Here is a 19,752-nt window from a genome sequence, read left to right on the forward strand (position 1 = left end):
TATACTATTTGGTTTTCTTTCTTTTTTTTTTCAAATTAAATGTATCTATTTTTGTCTGCACTAAGGAATGTATCTGAACACAAAACTTATTTGCATCATTAAGCTGTGAAACATATCAATATCATTTGAAAAACCAGCTGGAATAATTTGTATTTAAGTACAGTCAAACCTTGTTTAAAGGACACTTGTTTATAACAAACATCTGTTAATAAAGGTCAGAGGTTTCTGGAGCAAAGGTTACATCCTTTACATGAATTCAACCTCAATATAATGGTCGTATGTATTCTTAAACTGTTTTCTCTGCTCTCTTAGGTTTGAGTGTAGTGAAAATTAATAAAATAGGGAAAAATACAATTTTTCAAATTTTGAATATATCAATAAAATGAGAACATAAAATTTTATCTAGCCTTGTTTAATCTCATAAGAAACACGTAATGAAAATATACATATCGTATACATGTATGTACAAACTGGAGACAAAAGTCATAGGTATCTAAAACAATCATAGCATTCATTTAATGAATAAAATGTTTCCAAAAAGCCTGAATTCATCCTACTTGTAAATTTGTACATGATAAGGTCACATATTCCTATGTAATATAACTTGAAAAAATATCAGGTTATGTTAAAATGTAATCATTTCAGAAATAAAAATCAAACAAGATTTGCTATGATAGAAGCAAAGGACAATAACCCAAAAATCTGCAAAATTGTTGAAGAAGTTTTTGTTACAATTTCACACTTAAACACTGAGAATTCTCTCCAACATCTAGAGTATTTATAAGTTATCAGATAAGTCAAGCACTAAATTATCTTCCTGCCTTGAATCCTTGCTCTAATAGGAATTATCATGAATGTAGACAAGTTATTTCCCTTTTTCGAATCTTGTGTGGTGGAATTAAAAAGAGATACCTCTCACCAAAATACGGCAAGATTTCATGGTCAGATAATTAACTAACAGTGAAATATGTGTCTGATATTCGAAAAAATCTTGTCTTTCCATAACTACAAATATTCTCATACAGAAAGAGTACCTTAATACAGAAAAAAGGTAAATTTAAACCAGCAAATTAAAAGATTGAATATTCATTATGGCATTGTTATATATAATACCTTATTAATGAAGGAATATCATGCTATATCAGTACTTATATGAACTTCCAGACAAAATCAGACACATACAAGAAGATATGATAATGATGAGATCTTCGAACATGCAACAACTGATAGGCCTACTTTGTATCTGCCGCTATGTCACTTGACTGAGTTGCCCCATTAACATGTCAAATGTATCACCTTCATTTCAAAAGAGCTCTTTGTTGCAATAACTTCTATAACATCGAGGGTGGCAATCAGGAACCCTCAAGGGTTCCCGATTGAGCAGGGTGGTTCAAAGATGGATAAGCTTACATCATTCCTATGAAACTATTCAGTGAGATGAACATGCAGGTCCAGGGAATGTTGGTATAATGAAATAAAGCAGACGAAAAAAGAACTCAATATTTCACAGACACAAACTTCAGTCACTCTTTTATTTCACTAAAATATACATTAATCACACAAAATCCTTTCATAAATTAGAGTGAAATGATTTCAAAATGAGTTGATGATGAAGATGGCGATGATGATAAAGGTGTAGATACTGGAATACTATAGTTAGGACATTACTTCTATAACAGATATGACTTTATTTAATTTCCAATGAAATTCCTGACAATTTGATCTTATGCTTAACAGAAATACAAAAATTAAAAGTGAAAACCACATACAATACTGAAAAAATACAGCATAGTTCTATGATAAAACAGGTTATAGACAATATAAAAGATGAGTAGGCCATAAGCATAGATAAAAAAATGAAATATCAGGTTTGACTCTGAAGTTTATTATGTTGTACCATGTAATAGAATTTCTTACAAATGAGAATCTCTTTGGTCGGTTTTGAGTATCAATATATGGCTAAAGCATTATGCAAATTTTGCACTAACATCTGTGAATGAAAATATGAACAGAAAGTATGCTTTTATTGCAAAAAAGATGCACTCTGAAATTGATCCATGTACAATATAGATTGATTCTAATGTGTTTCATGTAGTTCAAAATCATTTCAATGAAAATGATTATGAAAATTGAAAATGCAAGATTATGAAATTTGAAATGAATTTCATTAAAATTCAATTTTCTATTAAAACTCAATTTTCATATTTAAAAATGAATTATTTTGTGCAGGAACACATGGAGTTTTGATATACACAATTAAATTAAGTATCTTTCCACCAAAGATTAATCAACAAATTCTCGTGAAATTAGGCTCTCTAAAAGAGAATATCACTCTATGGAATTGTTAGTCCACCTGAGCAAACAACACAAACAACTGCTTTCCAGGTTACTTCTAATACCAGATTCTCTAACTCCATTTACAACACTCAACTGTCTTTCTGTTTGCATAGCTCTGAAAAAGTTAGTCTAAGGATTAGTAACAAAGTCATCCTGCAAAATAAGTCCAGGGGCCCGACACAAAAATTCTGAATCAATGAGTGGGCTTATTGCCAGTAATAATATCAATAAGCGTGGCCAGAGTGATCTACCATCGAACATACAGGTTGGATTAGTTTAACGCCAATAAAATCAAGGCAAAAATAGAAATTGTGAAGTTTTCCCTAGGAATCACAGCAAAGACAGACTCATTTAATGATTGAATGGTTGTGATTCTGTCCTGAACTATAAAATATTTCCACAGTACTTCTATTTGCATGTACAATCTTTACTTGATTTTGTGATGTCACAATTATAATCTGAATATGATTGTAACTGTTATTAGCTGCTTGTTTATTTAACACTCAAAGTAGGGCAAGCAAAATGGAGATAACTAACTTTGAAAGACAGCTATTGTTGTTAAACTTCCATTATACTAAATCCAGAACTAATCACAGTTTTGTTTATTATTTTGTCCGAATCATGACCCATGAATTTGATGTTATGCCCCTTGTATAAGTTCTTTTGAATAAGGTCAAGTTTGACCTGTGACTTCTGAACTCTGACCTTATGCAAGTTATCAATGATGAGCATATGCATAAAACACTTACGAAACAAAGAAAAACTTAAACAATAGAATACATATCTGCTGCACTGACATATATATGAATATATTAAATGTAAGTATTCTGGGATATTTACAGACTGAACAATATAAATCTCATAAAAATAATAACAAAGTAGGCATTTTCAACTTGACCAAAACAAAATACGATAATGATGTAAGTATTTGGCCATGTTAAGTACCATTCCTGTTTATAGATATCATCAGTGCATCAAGTATCCTTTATTGCTGAAGTTTGTAATACCACAATATCATTAATTTTTGTCAAGATTTTATTTTCATGGAATATGTATTAGTTTTAGCAATATCTTTATTCACTATTCAACAATTAAACAAATACATACAACAGGTATGGAACGGGGAAACAAGCTTAGAGCTTCTAATAGTTGAATATGTAGTTATTCCCAATCCACCAAGTTATATGTCCATGTAACGATGAACAGATCAACACTGACCAGAATCATAGTACTAGTGGATTTCTAGACTGAGATTTATCCACAAAAATAAGTGTTAATGAAAACTTTTGTAAAACCATGACAATTGAGTCTCACAAAAATATAGGACTTTTCTGTACTTGATGTACAGTTGGAATGTTTAGGTATAATTCTCACTTTGTGTCCTTCTCTGACGAAAATTTAAATACAGAAAATAACTTTGTTATCCTAGTTACTTCCTGAAATACGACAAGTCTACAATTCATTTTAACATATTTTCTTACATCAATAAAATGTAAGGCATAGTTCACTTAGATATTTGATTAAAATCTCAAAAACGTTTATTTTATCTTTGAAATAATCTCAAATTGAAAAAAAAGGAGCAACTACATAAGGAAAACATAATTCATTTCTCACATCTATTGAAATATTACTGTCACCCAGAGAGCACCATTCCCTGGCATTCTTACCAACTGGACAACCAGACAAACTTCAATACCTCAAAATGTCTCATATTCTTTTTATATTTTTGTTTTTTGTTTTTTTTTTCTATTTTGCCTCTTGATGAGTTTAATACATATAAACAAACAGATTCACAATACAAAAATAGATATAAGGACAAAAACATCTGTATATGATAATCATAGCAAAATAAATTTTGAGTTGAATATTTGACAGAAGACATCAACATGGCACGTACTTGTCAATCACACTGTCCTTACATAATAGAAATAAACAGATGATATTACAGTTGATTCATGAAATGCAACATTTGTACCTGAAATTATGATAAGCACACTACAATTTCTCACCATATTTTATCATAATTACTTGAAAGAAAAAAACCAACAAATGTTTGCTCTATATCATGTAAGACTTACAAAACACCATGAGAACAATTGAATCATCTGGTAATTAAATGGTACTTATCTTGTTGTTTTAAAGGCCCCTAGAATGCCATCTGTGAACAGATGCTTATGAATTATTCTGTAAATGATTTGCAATGATATACATAATCTACAATAACTATCAGGCATTTAACATATACAGAGTTGATGAGTTATCCCCCCTTACAAAGTCTATAGGCTGCCTTACTGCTGCACTTAATGACCTCTCACATGTCTTGGGCAATCTAATTACACTAAGTTGTGGACTAGACTGACAACACTGTAGCAATAGTCACAATTTTTGTGTGTTGTCATCAAAGAAATTTCACTGATGTGTGTCAATCTTGAAGTGTAATGGAAGAGGTCAGTGCAGTGTGATACAATTATCTCTCTCTGTCACCACAATGATGTAAAAACTACATCAGACTTGACTCCTAGAATACATCAATACTTCACTTCTGTTCATCGGTCATCACAACTTCTCTTGAAATGAAGATTGTACTCTACAAAGGGATTGGCTGTATCCTCTGGAAGCAGAGAACATGGTGCATTCTGGTCCTGTAGATGAAATCAGTATGTTACAAAAGGCTTTTAAACACAAATATATTGTCCTTCCTCTAAATCTAAAACAAAATTCAACACATGATTTCAAAATCATACAAGCATTGATCAATGTGCTTCAGAGTTCCCACGTTGGAATAAAAACACAAATTTTTACTCAAATTCTGTGTATTCTAAGGCAAACTTTCTAGTATCAATACATGTAAAAACGTTTACAATAAAAGATTTACATTTTGTTAAAGGTGATAAAACCCTTACCCGTGCTGTAACCCTGAATTTGAAGGTACTGAAGAAGTAGACTCCAATAGGCATCTTCCACTGTAAAGTAAAAGATAAAAAGCTCATCATATCGCAAAAATGTCATGAATATATATACACTATATACATAACTTACATAAGCAATTGGTGCCAAATTTATGTAGATTCAGTGCCTTGGTCCACTGTAGCTTCTTACAGAGCATCTTTCATCAGATTAATTTCTTTGCATTGAAAAAACAAATGATGTAAGCTCTAACAAGCATACATACCTCATTCTCTGATTCATGTTGAATCTCCATTTGAATAGGATTGATAAGGCAGCTTATATCTGAATCATTGAAACACATAGAAACAGCCATATCTGCTTCCAGGCTGCAACAAAACAAAGTATGGTTGTTGTAAAATTTATTCTATGGAGATATGAATACAAATTTTACAAATCTGCCTTTTGAGGCAAATGAAATCTTTCTCAATAACGGAGGTTTGGCTGATTTTACAATGTAAAATAGTTATTTGGCAACAAGCCCATGCCTGGTAATAAACCAATCAATATATGTTGCTGTTCAGTTATATAAACAAACGTTATTTCATTTTATTGTAACAAACTCAGCCCAGTTATTGATTATTGACATTGTGGCCCTGGAAATGGCCCTGCCTCTAACTTTCAGTAAGAAGTAATGTGTTGGCAACTGACTAAACAAAAGCAAATCCGATCACTCAAGCTTCAGACTAAATTTGGTCAAAATATGTCCACATTGATGAAGGACAGGTGATTCCTTATTTTGTTTTCAGTTCTTATTGGATCAATCAATTAACCAATCAAATTTCTTGTAAAAGAGTCAAAAGTTAATTTTTGAATATATACACTTGAGCACATTTACCTTCACAGAACCATGAAGGAACATGACACATAAAACATACTAATGATAACCCAGGATATTAACTAAAACATACTTGAACTTAATGGTTACAGGCTGGAATTCAAAGTACTGGCTCAATCTCAGTAGGTATGTCTTGTTGGTACTTGTGCAGTTGCTGCAAAATTTTGAGTCAAACTCGAAGTCGAGCTCTTTTAAGAAAACTCTTGCCTTCAGCTGATCTGTGTAAATCAAAAACAGTTTGTAAGAATACAACAGGTAGAATAAAAAATCAATGCACGACTAAGAACAGGTAAGAAAAGAAATCACTGAAATCCCCCAAAATATGCCGTCATTAGATTTGCAATTAGTTCCTTTCAATGATGTTGAGGTCCAAATTTTGTCAAGATTTCATTGCTCATTTACAGGTGAAGACATTGCTACCTGTCCAAAATTAACTCTAAAAGGATGAAAACCTCCCGAGGGGCAGATAACTGACAAGATTAAAGGTCACTTTGTTAGTGTACGGATAATAAAAACTAGGATCTCAATCCTCGCAGTAGCCTACACATATAAATAATTTGGATAACAGGACAAAACAATTTTGAGGAAAATGATGAACCAGTTTGTCTACTTTTAAAATGTAATGTTTTCAGGCACAAATGCCTATCTGTAGAAGCAAATAGAGACCATGAAAGTTTCTGTAGAGACTCACTAGAGTTATATTTCCCTGACACAATGGGAGTTTACATCAATTCTTAGTTCTGATAGGTATACGAAAAATTCAAAGTTTTTAATCAAGCTATATCATTTTGTATTAGTATAATACGTGTACATTTTTATTTTTGCGTGAGTTTGTACCTGCTGTGACGAAACGCTTGCGTCGGTGTGACACTTTGACCTCATTGCTATTTGTGTCCCCATTATTATAATTGTATCCTTGGGTGTCTGTGTTGGAGTCATCAATGCTGTTGACAATTACATTTGGTTCTTGATCTTCAGGCTTCACCGTCTTTAAAAAAAGGTCATATAATGAAAAATCATTCTTATAAATGCAGGACAATTCTGGTAAAAGAAAAAAGCAATTTGGTGTAACTTGAAAGACTCCCCAAAACAAGTTGATAAGTAAGCTTCTAATTAATCATTACTATCACTTCCCCTGTAAAGACCTCTTCACATAGCTGAGGGAAAATTAATAATCTGTCATCACAACCAAGCATATTTTTCATGGTTTGAATTTTTTTATACCTTTAAACCTAAAGACAGATGAAAACACCTATAAAGCATAAGTATCCGTGGAAAACCTGTGTTGTTACACAAGAGACCCCATACATTTATGGTTCTGATAGGGGAATTGAACCCTAGTCCCCTTCGCCTAAGGCAAGTGATTTACCACCATCCAAAACACTTAAAAAGCTGCCAACTTACCACTGGTACAGTGTTGACGCGAGGTAAGGCATTACCAGTCTGAGGTGAAGCACGAGATGTTCCCGGACTGGCAGTAATTACGTGGTATCCTCCTGTGTTCCTTTGTGTATCGTTATCAACTGGTGAAGGAAGGACATCGGTTACAGGGACATCCTCGTCTGGAGGCAAAATTAAAAAACAAATTCTAATGCTTAATGAAGACTTGTGATTGCTTCAACTGACTTAACAGTTTTAAACAGCATCTCTCTTATCTTCTGTCAACCTACTTTCCTACAATATCCAACCTTGTTCATAATCTTATCACACACAAAACACTTTGATAATCCAACTGATCACATTTATGACCACAAGAAAATACTTAAAAAGTAATCTTACAATTTCTGGGCTGAAATTTACCTTTCCCCCCAATTCATATTGTATTTTTTCCATCAGTTTTCAGCGTGCAAAGTAGTTTACTGTAAGCAGTTTTATTAAGCACATTCCTCTGTTAATTTCTTTTTTTGATAATGAGTTGACTGAATTTTGAAATTTTCAAAGATAAACATATTGGAAGGCAGCTGCAATGTTTGTGCAAGAAATCACTCACTTTCAACAGTGTTTCTGTTGCTGTTCCTCCAGGGTGCATACAGTGGCCCTTCCTGGTCATGTTGTTCAGGTGGAGGACAACACTGGCGCTCATTACAGGTGGTGTTTGGGTCACATGGTGGATAGGGTGGAATGATCAGCTGGGGTGATCTTGCTATAACATACACAAAAGACACACCTCAACAATCCCAGAACGTACAATATAACATACCCATCAGGCCATTTGTGGTGAGAAGTCCATCTGTTTATATAGTTATGTTTGGCAGAATCATTAACCTAAATCATTTGATTAACAGGTCTCTGATAAGCCCATCCCCCTTACTTTTATACAAGAAGTGATGACATTCCCCATCCTTCCCTCTATTCCTTACCCTATCCAGGCCCATTACAGAATACATGTAGTAATATTGTTTCAATAAGTGTTTTATCTAAAACGTTGAGGTAATCTGTCTAATTCTGTTAAATTGTATATTTTTCTACTGCTCAATTTTATTTTTTTTTAAATAGAATTTCACAGATACTTGATTCTGTGGATGAATTAAAGCTCAATAAATCTACTTATGATTATTTAAACAGTTCATGGAAGTATGATTTCATAGATGAAGAAAACACAAGAAATTAACAAAAGTAAATCCTCCATAACAATTAATGATTTGCTGTCTAATTTTAACAAGCTGTTTTATTTCAGAGACATTTAGAGTCAATGAACAGGCATTCTGATATTAGTAACTGCTATATCAGTGTTGGTTCACCTGATGTCTCTAGTTCTGTCAGCTTGTGTCTAGAAATAAAGATATGCACGGGTTAAGTAATACATGTTACCAGAAGTATCGGAACATGTGCATCCTGTGCCATTTCAATGAATAAACACAATAAATACACATGTTGTGTAATGGCTTTGTGACCAAATCACAGCTGTGTAACGTTCTGATAATAATGGCAGTTCACAATCTTAAGACTGGTTTCAGCAATACTTACTGATGGCAGGTGTAACCGTACTGGTCGTTACCACTACGGACTCTGTTGTGACAGGTAACACAGGTGTAGTATTGGCTACGAGTGGAACATGATTGGACGCATTTTTCCCGCTGATTGGTCTGGAAAAGATACAACATATCACCAATGTTTATTGATCCTGGTTTTGTAACGTTTTCCTGATTCCCTACGGCCATGCTATCTAGACTATTTATAAGGTATCTTAAATCATGGTATTATGATATTTTTTGAGGAATTTTGAGCAAATATGATCAAAAGAAATCATTGCCAGCCTAAAAATGATTTCTTTGCAAAATGCAATTTTTTTCATAATTTGGTAAAACTGTTAATATTTCAGCGAAAGAAAAGAGATCTTAGCCCCTCCCACTATGTGATCTTTATCTGTTCTTTAAAAAATATATATTTTCCTTTCTTTTCTCTTCTTTTCTCTGTTTTTAATCTAGATAATATGAAATTTGGAAATTCCTCTGAAAAATAGTGATAACATTGTTGAAAAGTAAAAATCCAAGGTTGCTGGTTGGCCATTTTGTTTTCCAATCCCCAAATCGATAGAAAACAACTTGGAACCAAAGGCTGGAGACGAAACCTACATTTATATTCACTGTCAAAATCCAAGTCAGATGGCCACCTGTCAGCCATTTTGTTCTTATGATCAGTCCCAAAATCAAAAGGGCACAACTAGGGACCTTGCTTAACCTTTATACGAAATTTGAGGAAGACTTCTAAAGAAATAATGATAACAATGACAGACGGACAAATGGACAACATACATAGGACATCGCATGATGGTGAGATGAAAAGTGGGAAAGATGACAGAAAAAGAAAGCATGCACCATACAGAGACATATTTGTCTGCCGCACTAAGGCCTGATATACATTTTCTTGTTTAATTACTGGTAGGAAGTGTCACATCAAGTTGACAAAACTGTACAAGTACTGAGTGGTACAGAAACAACAAACAAAACAACAATACTGATGATGTGATGACAGAAGTTGTGTGTGAAAATCGTGGGAAGAAGACCCTCACTGAAAATACAAACCCTGTAAGTAAACACTAGGTAATGTGTCTAGTAAAACGATAAGTGGATGATACGTACTGTGACGGGCCAGCGTTTGGAGTGGCAGCCAGGATGTAGTTAGGATTGTTGGTGACGGTCTCTTTGTTCCGCTCCATTATATAGAGTATGGTGATGGCAATAAGGCTATAAAAACACAAACAAACAGTATCTACTGATCGATCTAGAAAACTCATTACACATTGTGGTGTGTTGATATTTACTGGAAGAACATTTTGTAGGTCATCACTTTTGTTTTTAAATCAATTTGTAAATTTTAAACCAAGGAAAAAGCTTTGTAGCAAATATCAAATTTTAGGGTGCACTATCTTTGTGATACAAGCTTGTTGCTTAATAAATCATATGAAAAATATTAAAACCCTTTTACCTACATATAAGGAATAGGATTGGCTTAACAATTATCCTCATCTCACTGATTCTGTATTTTTTGGAATTCAAATTATAGAAAATTATATCTATACCAAACAACATTTTGTAATATCAAATAAAATAAAATATAGCAGTTATGGATGAGATTCAAAGTTGATAAAAAGTGATGAGTGACAGGTAGGTAATGATGCCAGACCATACTTAAATAACTACAGATTACCTCATAACATAATAGTTACCTCCCCTGCTATACTTACCAAAAGGCCATTATGAGTATCAGTGTGATGATGGTGAGTTGAATAAATCGATTACTACACCATCCTTGGCTATCAGTTGAGGTGGTGGTTGGTCCTGGGGTCCCAGATGTTGACTTGTGCTCCTTATAGGGGACAGAACGTGAACGATGCTTATGGTTTGGTGATGTTCTCTTTGGCATTGAACTGGAACCATACAGAATTATTACATAAAATAATGTATGAATTGATATTATTGAATTCAGGACCTTACATACAAATAGGATGGATTAGAATTTGATATAAAGTGAGTATGGACCTACATCGATAACCCCACTGGCTCCCTGATTTTTTTCTTTTTTCTCATCTGTTAAAATCAGTTGAGGATTCTTATTTCAAAAGTGTTCATTGGTAACCTTTCATCTTGAATGATCTAATCAGGCATAGAACTTAATAATGTGATGTTATCAATATCAACTAAATCGGTATCAGGATTCACGAGATATCTTCTCCACCAGCTTTACACAGATAGACTTAGGGATGCACTGACAGTGATTCATAACGACCCCACTCCACCAAGTGTGGGGTATAATTAAGATACAACATTAGCAATTAATTGTATGTATCCTGTGGTAAGCATACACAGTGACTCAAAGTTAGGGACATGCTTATTGCAGAACAACTGATATACATGTAAACTATACCCCCAGAAATTAGTCAATATATATATATCAGTGACCTTATTACCAGACATGGGCTTATTGTTAGATTTTTCAAATATAGGCTTATTGTCAATATTTGACTAAGACTTACCTAATTGTACTAACACTACAGTTGGACTTAGTACTAACTGTTGATTTGATGCTATCAAAACGTTTTAGTTTTGACAACTTGGTGTTCATTTTCTCAAGCTCGTCAATTCTGACTTCAAGATTGTCAGTTAATTTACAAAGTTCTTTCACAGCTCCAACATTTTCCATAAATATTCTTTCCTGTAAAAAAATATCAAATCAACATTAATGAATATCACATTCATAATTATTCAAATATTACCAGAATTTGAGTTAAATAAACACTGCCTATTGATTTCAGGAAACACTTTCCTTCAATTGATGTAAGCTCAGTCATATCACCAAAGAAACCTCACCTTATTCACGACGAGCAGATTTCTTATTTTCTGACCCCCTGGTAGAAGGACATCGCCTGTTTCCATAACAGCATCAGGTAGGACTTCTCGCACTTCCTGTGCTATAACCCCAGTATCTCCGCGCTTGTCCTCAGGGAGTCCCGCACTCTCTGCGAAATCTGTGCTATACTTGTACTGGTAAATCTTCATTTGGGATACCTTCTTCAACTGGTCCTTTGAGTCCACCTTAACATGACACGAAGCAGAAAGAATATAGAAATGTATATAAAAATATTTTTACAAGTGATTAATCAAAATCGGATTAACAAATTAATAAATGACAGCAGCAACATCTCACTTATTGAACTGAAATTCACAAAAGCACAATTTCCTTATCCAGTCAGGTGATGTCAGCTAGTCCTTCCAATTTAACATATCTTGACTCCAGAAATATTACGTATTCACAGATTTTAAAAAATATTTCAACTGATCACAAGCAACATCAACCTCAATACTAATCATCTGTAATGAAATTTATTATCAAACTCTTTGTCTACTATAACACACACAAACAAATTAACATTCATAATATTGAGATTCATTCATTGATAAAATTATCAGTCTTGGAACTCAATTTCTTCCCATGTTTCAAAGCAGTGCCCTTTAAACAAGTTAAAGAATTTCGTCCAACTACCATACCTCCTTAAGTTCTTCTTTAGCTCTGATATCTGAAGGCTGGAGAATACGACCGTTCAGTTTTATATTGCCGTTAACAGTCAGTGCCTCATCTAAGTGGTCAGTGTTAATTCCAACCCTACCCTCATGGTAAACTCCATTAGGGGTTTGTGCTTTCTGCCATAACACATCAACATCGCTGTCAAACTGGCCAGGATTGGAGGCCTGTATACAAATATCAAGATAAAAATAAAGGTTAAAAAAACAAACATCAACAGTGGCTTGACACTTTAATAAGCACTTTAATATTTTTAAAATCAACAAATTTTAGAAAAATTTCTAAACAAATACCTCAAGGTTTCTAATTACTTCAAAGATTGATATCGTAGATATGTATCTTAATTTAAATTTTTTTTAAAGTATACCATATATATATTTGCCAATTTTGTTAAGATTTTGAATAAGTGGGTAAAGTAATTTATTTCCTTGACAAACTTCATTAGTCTCCACAAAAGCAATATATGCTGTATAATATACACAGACATAACTAGGAAAATAGATTCACTGTGAAAGGGATTTCCATAGAAATTTCTTCTTAATAACAAAGTATATGACTGTTGTAGAATAACACTATCATGATTAACAACACTAAAAACAATGATATCCCATATCTATCCTGCACAAACTCCTCGTCCTCTAATAAACCTGTCCATATACTGTGAAATCATCAATTTTTGCAGGGTATTTATTTTCAATTATTTTGTGGGTACTCTTAAATCAACAACTTTGTATGTCCATGAACTGTTAAAATTAGTTGAAGTAGATTTACTGGGCTACATTTAGCCATAAAAACAAACGTTCATGCAAAAGTAATTTAAAAGAAAACAAATCACAAAGATTTCGCTGCACAAATAATGTCTGATTTTACAGTATCTTGTTACTCAGTAAAATAACATATCAGCAGTATTTCTTCATCCTGTAATAAGCCGACCCTTTGATAAGAGGTCAATTGTTGTAGACTAATTACAGGATAACACAGTAGTATCATAATGTCAAACTTATCATGCTAAATGTAACACCCAGACAACTCACCCTAACAATAAGTCGTTCTGATGCACTAGAAGACACCATATAACTGTTTTCACCACTGTGTGCACAGAGTGACACAGCAAGTTGAAAGTAGCGTTGGTCGGGGTTTGGCCGACCTTTCTTCCTCATGTTGTTGGATGTTGTCTCGCTGAAATGGAGCCGACCCACCGTGACTTTGTTTGTCTGATCTGGGAGCAAGTCTACCTTGACGGGATGGAACATCTTTTTGGTGCGATCTGACTGTGACTGCTCAATCTTTATTAGTTGGTTAGGAGACTCCAGCTGTGTACATATTAAACATTTTGTAGTATTGAAAATCAATTCAGGATTTTTTCAGAACTTGTGCAACAATTTTGCTAATTTTTTCTACTCTACTTCCTTCCATGATGAGGACTATTGAACACCTTTAAGTATCAACCCTAAGATCCACTTTGCTGCCATATAACCAACTACTTTCCTGAGACAATTGTTCTCCTTCCCTTAACTCCAAATAATATATGATTGAAAACATTTTCTTGATCAAAATGTAATAGTAAAGAATTCATCCATATGGTATTCCTGAGATGTTGTCCAGAAACTTCGAGTTCAGACTTTGGAGATTTTCTACAGTTCTCTTTTGTTTCAAAAAAATTGAAACACTGTAAAAGACAATCTTAATCCCTTTCCATCTTTATCATATAGAGGTCATATGCTTCAGAACTCACCTTCACTCCGTGAAAGTGAAGCCAAAATCCATCAATTTTCTTCACTCCTTCTGAAGTGCGAACATATTTAGGGTCGGCACTTATCCCGATGTGAACTGTGACCTGGAAGTGATTCTTTTTCTGGCAGACAAATGCGTCGTCCGACACCGAGAAGTTAAACCCTTTGTCTGAGTCTACTCTGTACTGTGGGGTTGGCCTGTGGAGAATTGTATATAGAATTTTGAAAAGTTACAGATTCTTTCCTGCTATACATCCAAGGTACATACATAGAAATTCTGACTCACAATTAGAAATTGAGTTATCAATATGCACCGGCACTCTTTATACTTCAGGCGGGATTAAGAATTTCAAAAGTTTTGTAATTATGGGCTATTATGAGACATTGACTGTCATTAAAGTACAGTTATTAACTTTTACTGCTCTAGAAAAATACATGTTTTCCATTTAGTTTTATTTTTATAAACTAAACAAGTTTCCATTAAGGTATGTCCTTTTCAAAGCAATATATCTGAGTGGTTACTTCTGTAACAATGTGATGAAAGTTTCTACCTAAATTTCGAGTGTAATTTGGACATGTACTATTGTCCAGAATTAAACTATTATCCAACATTAATTTTCATGTCATGACTCAATTTTTTTTTTTGGCCTTTTTCTTTTTTTTTAAATTAAAATAACATTTTCTTAGGTGTTGTTTCCACATTTTTTCACAGATACATATACATAATGTAGTTTATCAGGTGAACACAGATACATATACATAATGTAGTTTATCAGGTTAACACAGATACATATACATAATGTAGTTTATCAGGTTAACACAGATACATATACATAATGTAGTTTATCAGGTTAACACAGATACGTACAGGTCTTTGAGGTTGGAGTCTGTAAGGACATTCCATTTCTGTAGCTGGTAAGGTTGCCATTTGATCACCTGATACTGGCTGTCCAGGTAACCATTGGCCGATTCAGGGTCATAACAGTTACTGTACTGATCTTCATCAAAGTCCTGCACCATGTAGGGTGGAAATGCAGATGATGGAACAGCTACAAACATTAGCAAATTACTAAAGAGATTGCAATATATGTATCTTTGAAAGAAATTGGGTGTAAAATCAACAAATTAAAAAAAAAAAAAAAAATTGAAGCAGGAAAATTTACGACAGATTATTACATTGTGTTCTAGCACCTGGTAATAACATTGTAAATGATGCTTGACATTCAGAGTTATCTCCCTTATTATATTTGTATTATCATTACTGGTACCTAGTTATTAGTGAAAACAATATATTTAAATGATTAAACAATGTTCTTATGATATTCATACCAATAAATTCATCTGAATATTTTTCCTACAAAAACTTTTCCAGTAAAGAACTGTTCATGATACAACACCATACAACCTTGATATTATTACAAATGTTTGTGATTTTAAAGCCTGTCTTTATAATCACCATTTGGTTCCTGTTTTATGTTCATCGCACCGTTGTTTCTACTAGTGTTGAACAGTGCACTTGTCAGACTTGGACCAGCAGTTTCTGGGTATTTCCTCTTCTTAGCAGCTGCATTTCCATGCATGTTTGGGCTGAAACAGTCACCAGATAAAGTGAAAGCTTTATCATCCTGACTTATAGGCCGTTATAGATAAAGTTTCACCGCTTGATGTCAACATTTGGCCGTAAGTCATAAAGATCTTAACCCTCACAACACTACTGAAAAACAAGTAAATTTTCAATGTAGGTTTTATCTTAAATATATTTATCCCCTACCAGTAGTGTAATTAACCCCTTACATTCAAAGGCAGTGTTATTTATATAGAATATAGAAATGAAATATTCATTCCTTTGTGATTGCTCACAAACAGTTCTTAATTTCATCACTTTTAAAAGAGAAAACAATGCTTTATCTAAAGAAGCTGAACCTTGAATACTAGATACTTCTAAAATCCACTTTCTATGATTAATTGTATAATAATATATATACACTTAGTAAAATGGACTCTGCTAGATTACCTCCCTTTGCTGATCATCAAATCCAAATCCTGATTAATAAGAAATGTCTTGATACAAAAAAAAAATATATATATATATATATTGGACCATCAAAATGATATTTTTAACTCATAAAAATGTTCTTAAATAAGGAATATTGTCCTTTAATATGGATTTTAGCAAAATCCTTTTCATTTGTAACTGTCATCTAAATACTTTCTGGTAAAAACCAGAGCCACAATATTCTCATGTTTGGTATAAATATAAGTTATTCTATACAAATGATTGATACTTAAGGAAAATTAACAGATGTCTACTTAATCAACACCAACAAAGGTAGTATGTGTACTATAAGACTTAGTTGACATAGTTTCCATGTTAAAGTAACTTTAAAACAAAATAAGCTTCAGATAATAATGTAGCCTTAGGCTTTCAAACCATTTCTTGATAATTTGAGCTATAAAAGTTAAAACATAAAGATTTCAAGTGTCTACATGACGCAGGAAAAATTAGATATTATGTGTTTTTTTTTTAACTTTTATTTTGCTGAAAAAAGAAGTTAGATTGATTCCATTATAGAGGTAAGTGATAAGAACTGTAATCAAGCTTTAAAGGTGAGAAGCCTAAAGCTACAATCATGGACAGGGTGTACTCTGTATAGAATACTTTCTGACAGATTCACATCTTTATAGGCTTTCCCGAAATGCTTCTAATTTCTGACATCATGAATATGTTAATTTCCATTACAAACAAAAAGAATCAATCTTTTATGAGTTTGAACGAAATTCATCCATAAAATGGCCCCTTTAGCTATTGGGAAAATATCAGGGAATTTTTGTGAATAATTCATTTTTCACGTTTTTCTAGTTAATGAAATTTGACAAGTTGAGAATAAATGTTAGTTGCATGTAAATGCTAACTTCCATTTTCTTCTTTAAGATTCTAATTCTAGATTAACTTAGTACATGTACACATATGTTAATTGATAATAAGGCAGGGATATGTAAATATGCAGAGTAAACAAGGCAAAATGTAATGTTGACAGCTAGTAATTTGCATACAATGTCAATGTAACGAACTGGGAGAATTTTTAAATCTGATCAAAGATTCCAAAATTTGGAGCTCTTGAACCAAAAAAAAATTAATCAAACAACGTAAATTGCTGACACTTTGATATGAAGTATACATCAATGATATTATGGATGTGTCAGCCTTATCTGTATATCAAATCTTTTCTAACTGTTATAGAGAGGACTGGAAGAAGGGGGTCTATTGATCAAGCTCTTCTAAACTTATTATTACAAGGTGAAGAAGGTCGGGGAAAATATTTGAAGTTTTTTTTATACAGATTTCAAAGTTTTCACATGAAACAAATGTTTTTCTAAAGGTCTGTGCAAATATATATGTGAAAAAAATGATTTCATCTTATCATGTATATAACCCTTCACCATAATGAATACAGAAAATTGTTTCCAAAGAACTTTCCTACTGGACATACTTATAGCGAATTAGTTTTCTTTGATAATATGATTGGAAGTATGATACTTGTATTTCCATAAAATAGAGAGTTATGAATTAAACACTTACTATCAGTAACATAGGAGATAGTTTATTTAACAAATTACCAGTCCCAATTTGGAAGAAGTAGAGCAACATGAAAGGTTTACCCATAGTTGAAACATATCAGATAATCGAAATTTAGACTGGTGAAAATATTACTGAGCAACAGTCTAGCTAAAATGTCAATGGAGATTACAAGCTGGATTTCTGGGCTGATGGCAGGATAAGTATGGTAAGCGTTTGGAGCAGCCAGGTCTATAGATTTAGCGAGAGATTATTTCTGTGATTCCTGCAGCAGTACAGAAAATCTCAGAATTTAAGATCAGGGCTCAGTTATACTGTAACCAAGATTATTTTTTTCAGTAAAAACATTTTGGCAATAATCATAAAAAAAACCACATTAAAAAACAAGGTTTATGGCCAAATCTGATACAAATTCATCTATATAAATTAAAAGCTACATTTAATGTTTCAATATGATGTCAACGAGGATGCTAAAGCATCATAGTCTGAATATACACAGCCACTTGATATTATTTTAAAATCATTTGAAATTGATAAAATTGATTGAATTATATTCAAACTGTTTCAAGCAATTTTGAATTTCCTAATACACCTCTTCCATAATCTAAGCCCCAGCATCACTGACATGTCCTCAAAGGAAGATGCTGTTTGATGTTGTTTTTATAACTTTTAGAACAATCCTCTGAAGAGTTCCAGTGACTCAGTGGTCTTGGACCAGATGAAGCAGTAAGGCGCCATTCCAGCAGAAGCGTGAAGCATACTAACCTCATATTAGGCGGGGAGAGGACCTGCGGGTTGTTCATCTGTGACGAGGTAGGCAAGGGCACGGGCGTGGCACAGGTAACAGTGGACGGAGGGACAGGGGGTGGTACGTGCGAGACTGGGAGAAGGTGGTTCAGGGAAGGTGGTTCATTATACCCTGATGACATCTTTGATGGCATTCCTGGAGGTATTCCTGGTGCTATCCCTGGGGGTCTGTGGTGTGGGGGGCCATACATATGCTGGTTCATTGTGTTTACTGTGTTTACAATTCCAAACTTGTTTTCTGGAATGAAAAAAATTATCATAGATTAAGTTTTCATAAATCACTTCCAACATCCTATGTACTATGGGCTTTCCTTACTTCTGAGGGAGTCCGCCTTATTTTTCTTAGAATAGCTTTTTTTGTTCACCCTAATTCCTGAAATTTGCGCCAAGCCTGATATTAATCATTTTAATGCAAAGAAAAGCTGAAGCTTAAATACAAGCAACTTTTCGACACTGAGCAAGTCAAATATATGTAATTTGCAAAGTCAATTTCAATTTTTAATCTGCTGAAAGGCTGGAGTAGCAGACATAAAAGCAGTTAAAGACATAAATATATATCAGTTTTCGCTCCATACTTTCCTCCACATTTTAAATTTACAAAGTTGATAGGTATGTCAAATTACCGGAAAAAAATTGTTCATATTTGTTGTTCTTTCATTTCAACTCACAACAGTAAGCTTGCTTTCACAAAGTCACAAAATCATAAATGATAGACATTCATTAATCCTTAGCATGTACTTCATGAAGAATAAAACAAGGGAATTTCTGTCTCCTAGCTAAAAAGTAGCCAAAAAATATTTACTTAACAAAAATGACACAGAGGTATCGTAATCCATTCAGCAATTTCTAAGACTTAACAAAAATGACACAGAGGTATCGTAATCTATTCAGCAATTTTTTCTATATCAGTTATAATGTAAATTAGTTGATTTCATAAAACATATTAGTATATAGAATGGACCATCACAATTATAACAATCATTTTCACACAA

The 19,752-nt window shown here is 33.2% G+C and overlaps 1 protein-coding gene across 2 annotated transcripts in view; it reads right to left on the reverse strand.

The window, feature by feature from the left end:
- Positions 1-1,509: 1,509 nt before the first annotated feature.
- Positions 1,510-19,752, reverse strand: part of LOC132545396 (myelin regulatory factor-like protein) — a 101,278-nt gene continuing 83,035 nt past the window's right edge. Inside the window, exons 5-22 of one of the 2 annotated variants that reach the window (XM_060209085.1) lie at positions 18,872-18,998; positions 15,833-15,963; positions 15,245-15,425; positions 14,379-14,574; positions 13,678-13,956; positions 12,610-12,810; positions 11,932-12,156; positions 11,598-11,776; positions 10,809-10,991; positions 10,204-10,308; positions 9,089-9,207; positions 8,112-8,264; positions 7,526-7,683; positions 6,959-7,109; positions 6,195-6,339; positions 5,510-5,612; positions 5,241-5,300; positions 1,510-4,979 (exon numbers count right to left, since the gene is read on the reverse strand). In XM_060209085.1, the coding sequence (XP_060065068.1) occupies positions 4,884-4,979; positions 5,241-5,300; positions 5,510-5,612; positions 6,195-6,339; positions 6,959-7,109; positions 7,526-7,683; positions 8,112-8,264; positions 9,089-9,207; positions 10,204-10,308; positions 10,809-10,991; positions 11,598-11,776; positions 11,932-12,156; positions 12,610-12,810; positions 13,678-13,956; positions 14,379-14,574; positions 15,245-15,425; positions 15,833-15,963; positions 18,872-18,998 (2,792 nt within the window). In that variant the 3' untranslated portion in view covers positions 1,510-4,883. Of the gene's footprint in view, positions 4,980-5,240; positions 5,301-5,509; positions 5,613-6,194; positions 6,340-6,958; positions 7,110-7,525; positions 7,684-8,111; positions 8,265-9,088; positions 9,208-10,203; positions 10,309-10,808; positions 10,992-11,597; positions 11,777-11,931; positions 12,157-12,609; positions 12,811-13,677; positions 13,957-14,378; positions 14,575-15,244; positions 15,426-15,832; positions 15,964-18,718; positions 18,999-19,752 lie in introns of both variants that reach the window. The other variant, XM_060209084.1, reaches the window with a different exon arrangement.

The sequence above is a fragment of the Ylistrum balloti genome, unplaced genomic scaffold (genome assembly GCF_031769215.1).
Source record: "Ylistrum balloti isolate Yb309-2 unplaced genomic scaffold, AGI_CSIRO_Ybal_v1 Utg369846, whole genome shotgun sequence".
NCBI lineage: Eukaryota > Metazoa > Mollusca > Bivalvia > Pectinida > Pectinidae > Ylistrum > Ylistrum balloti.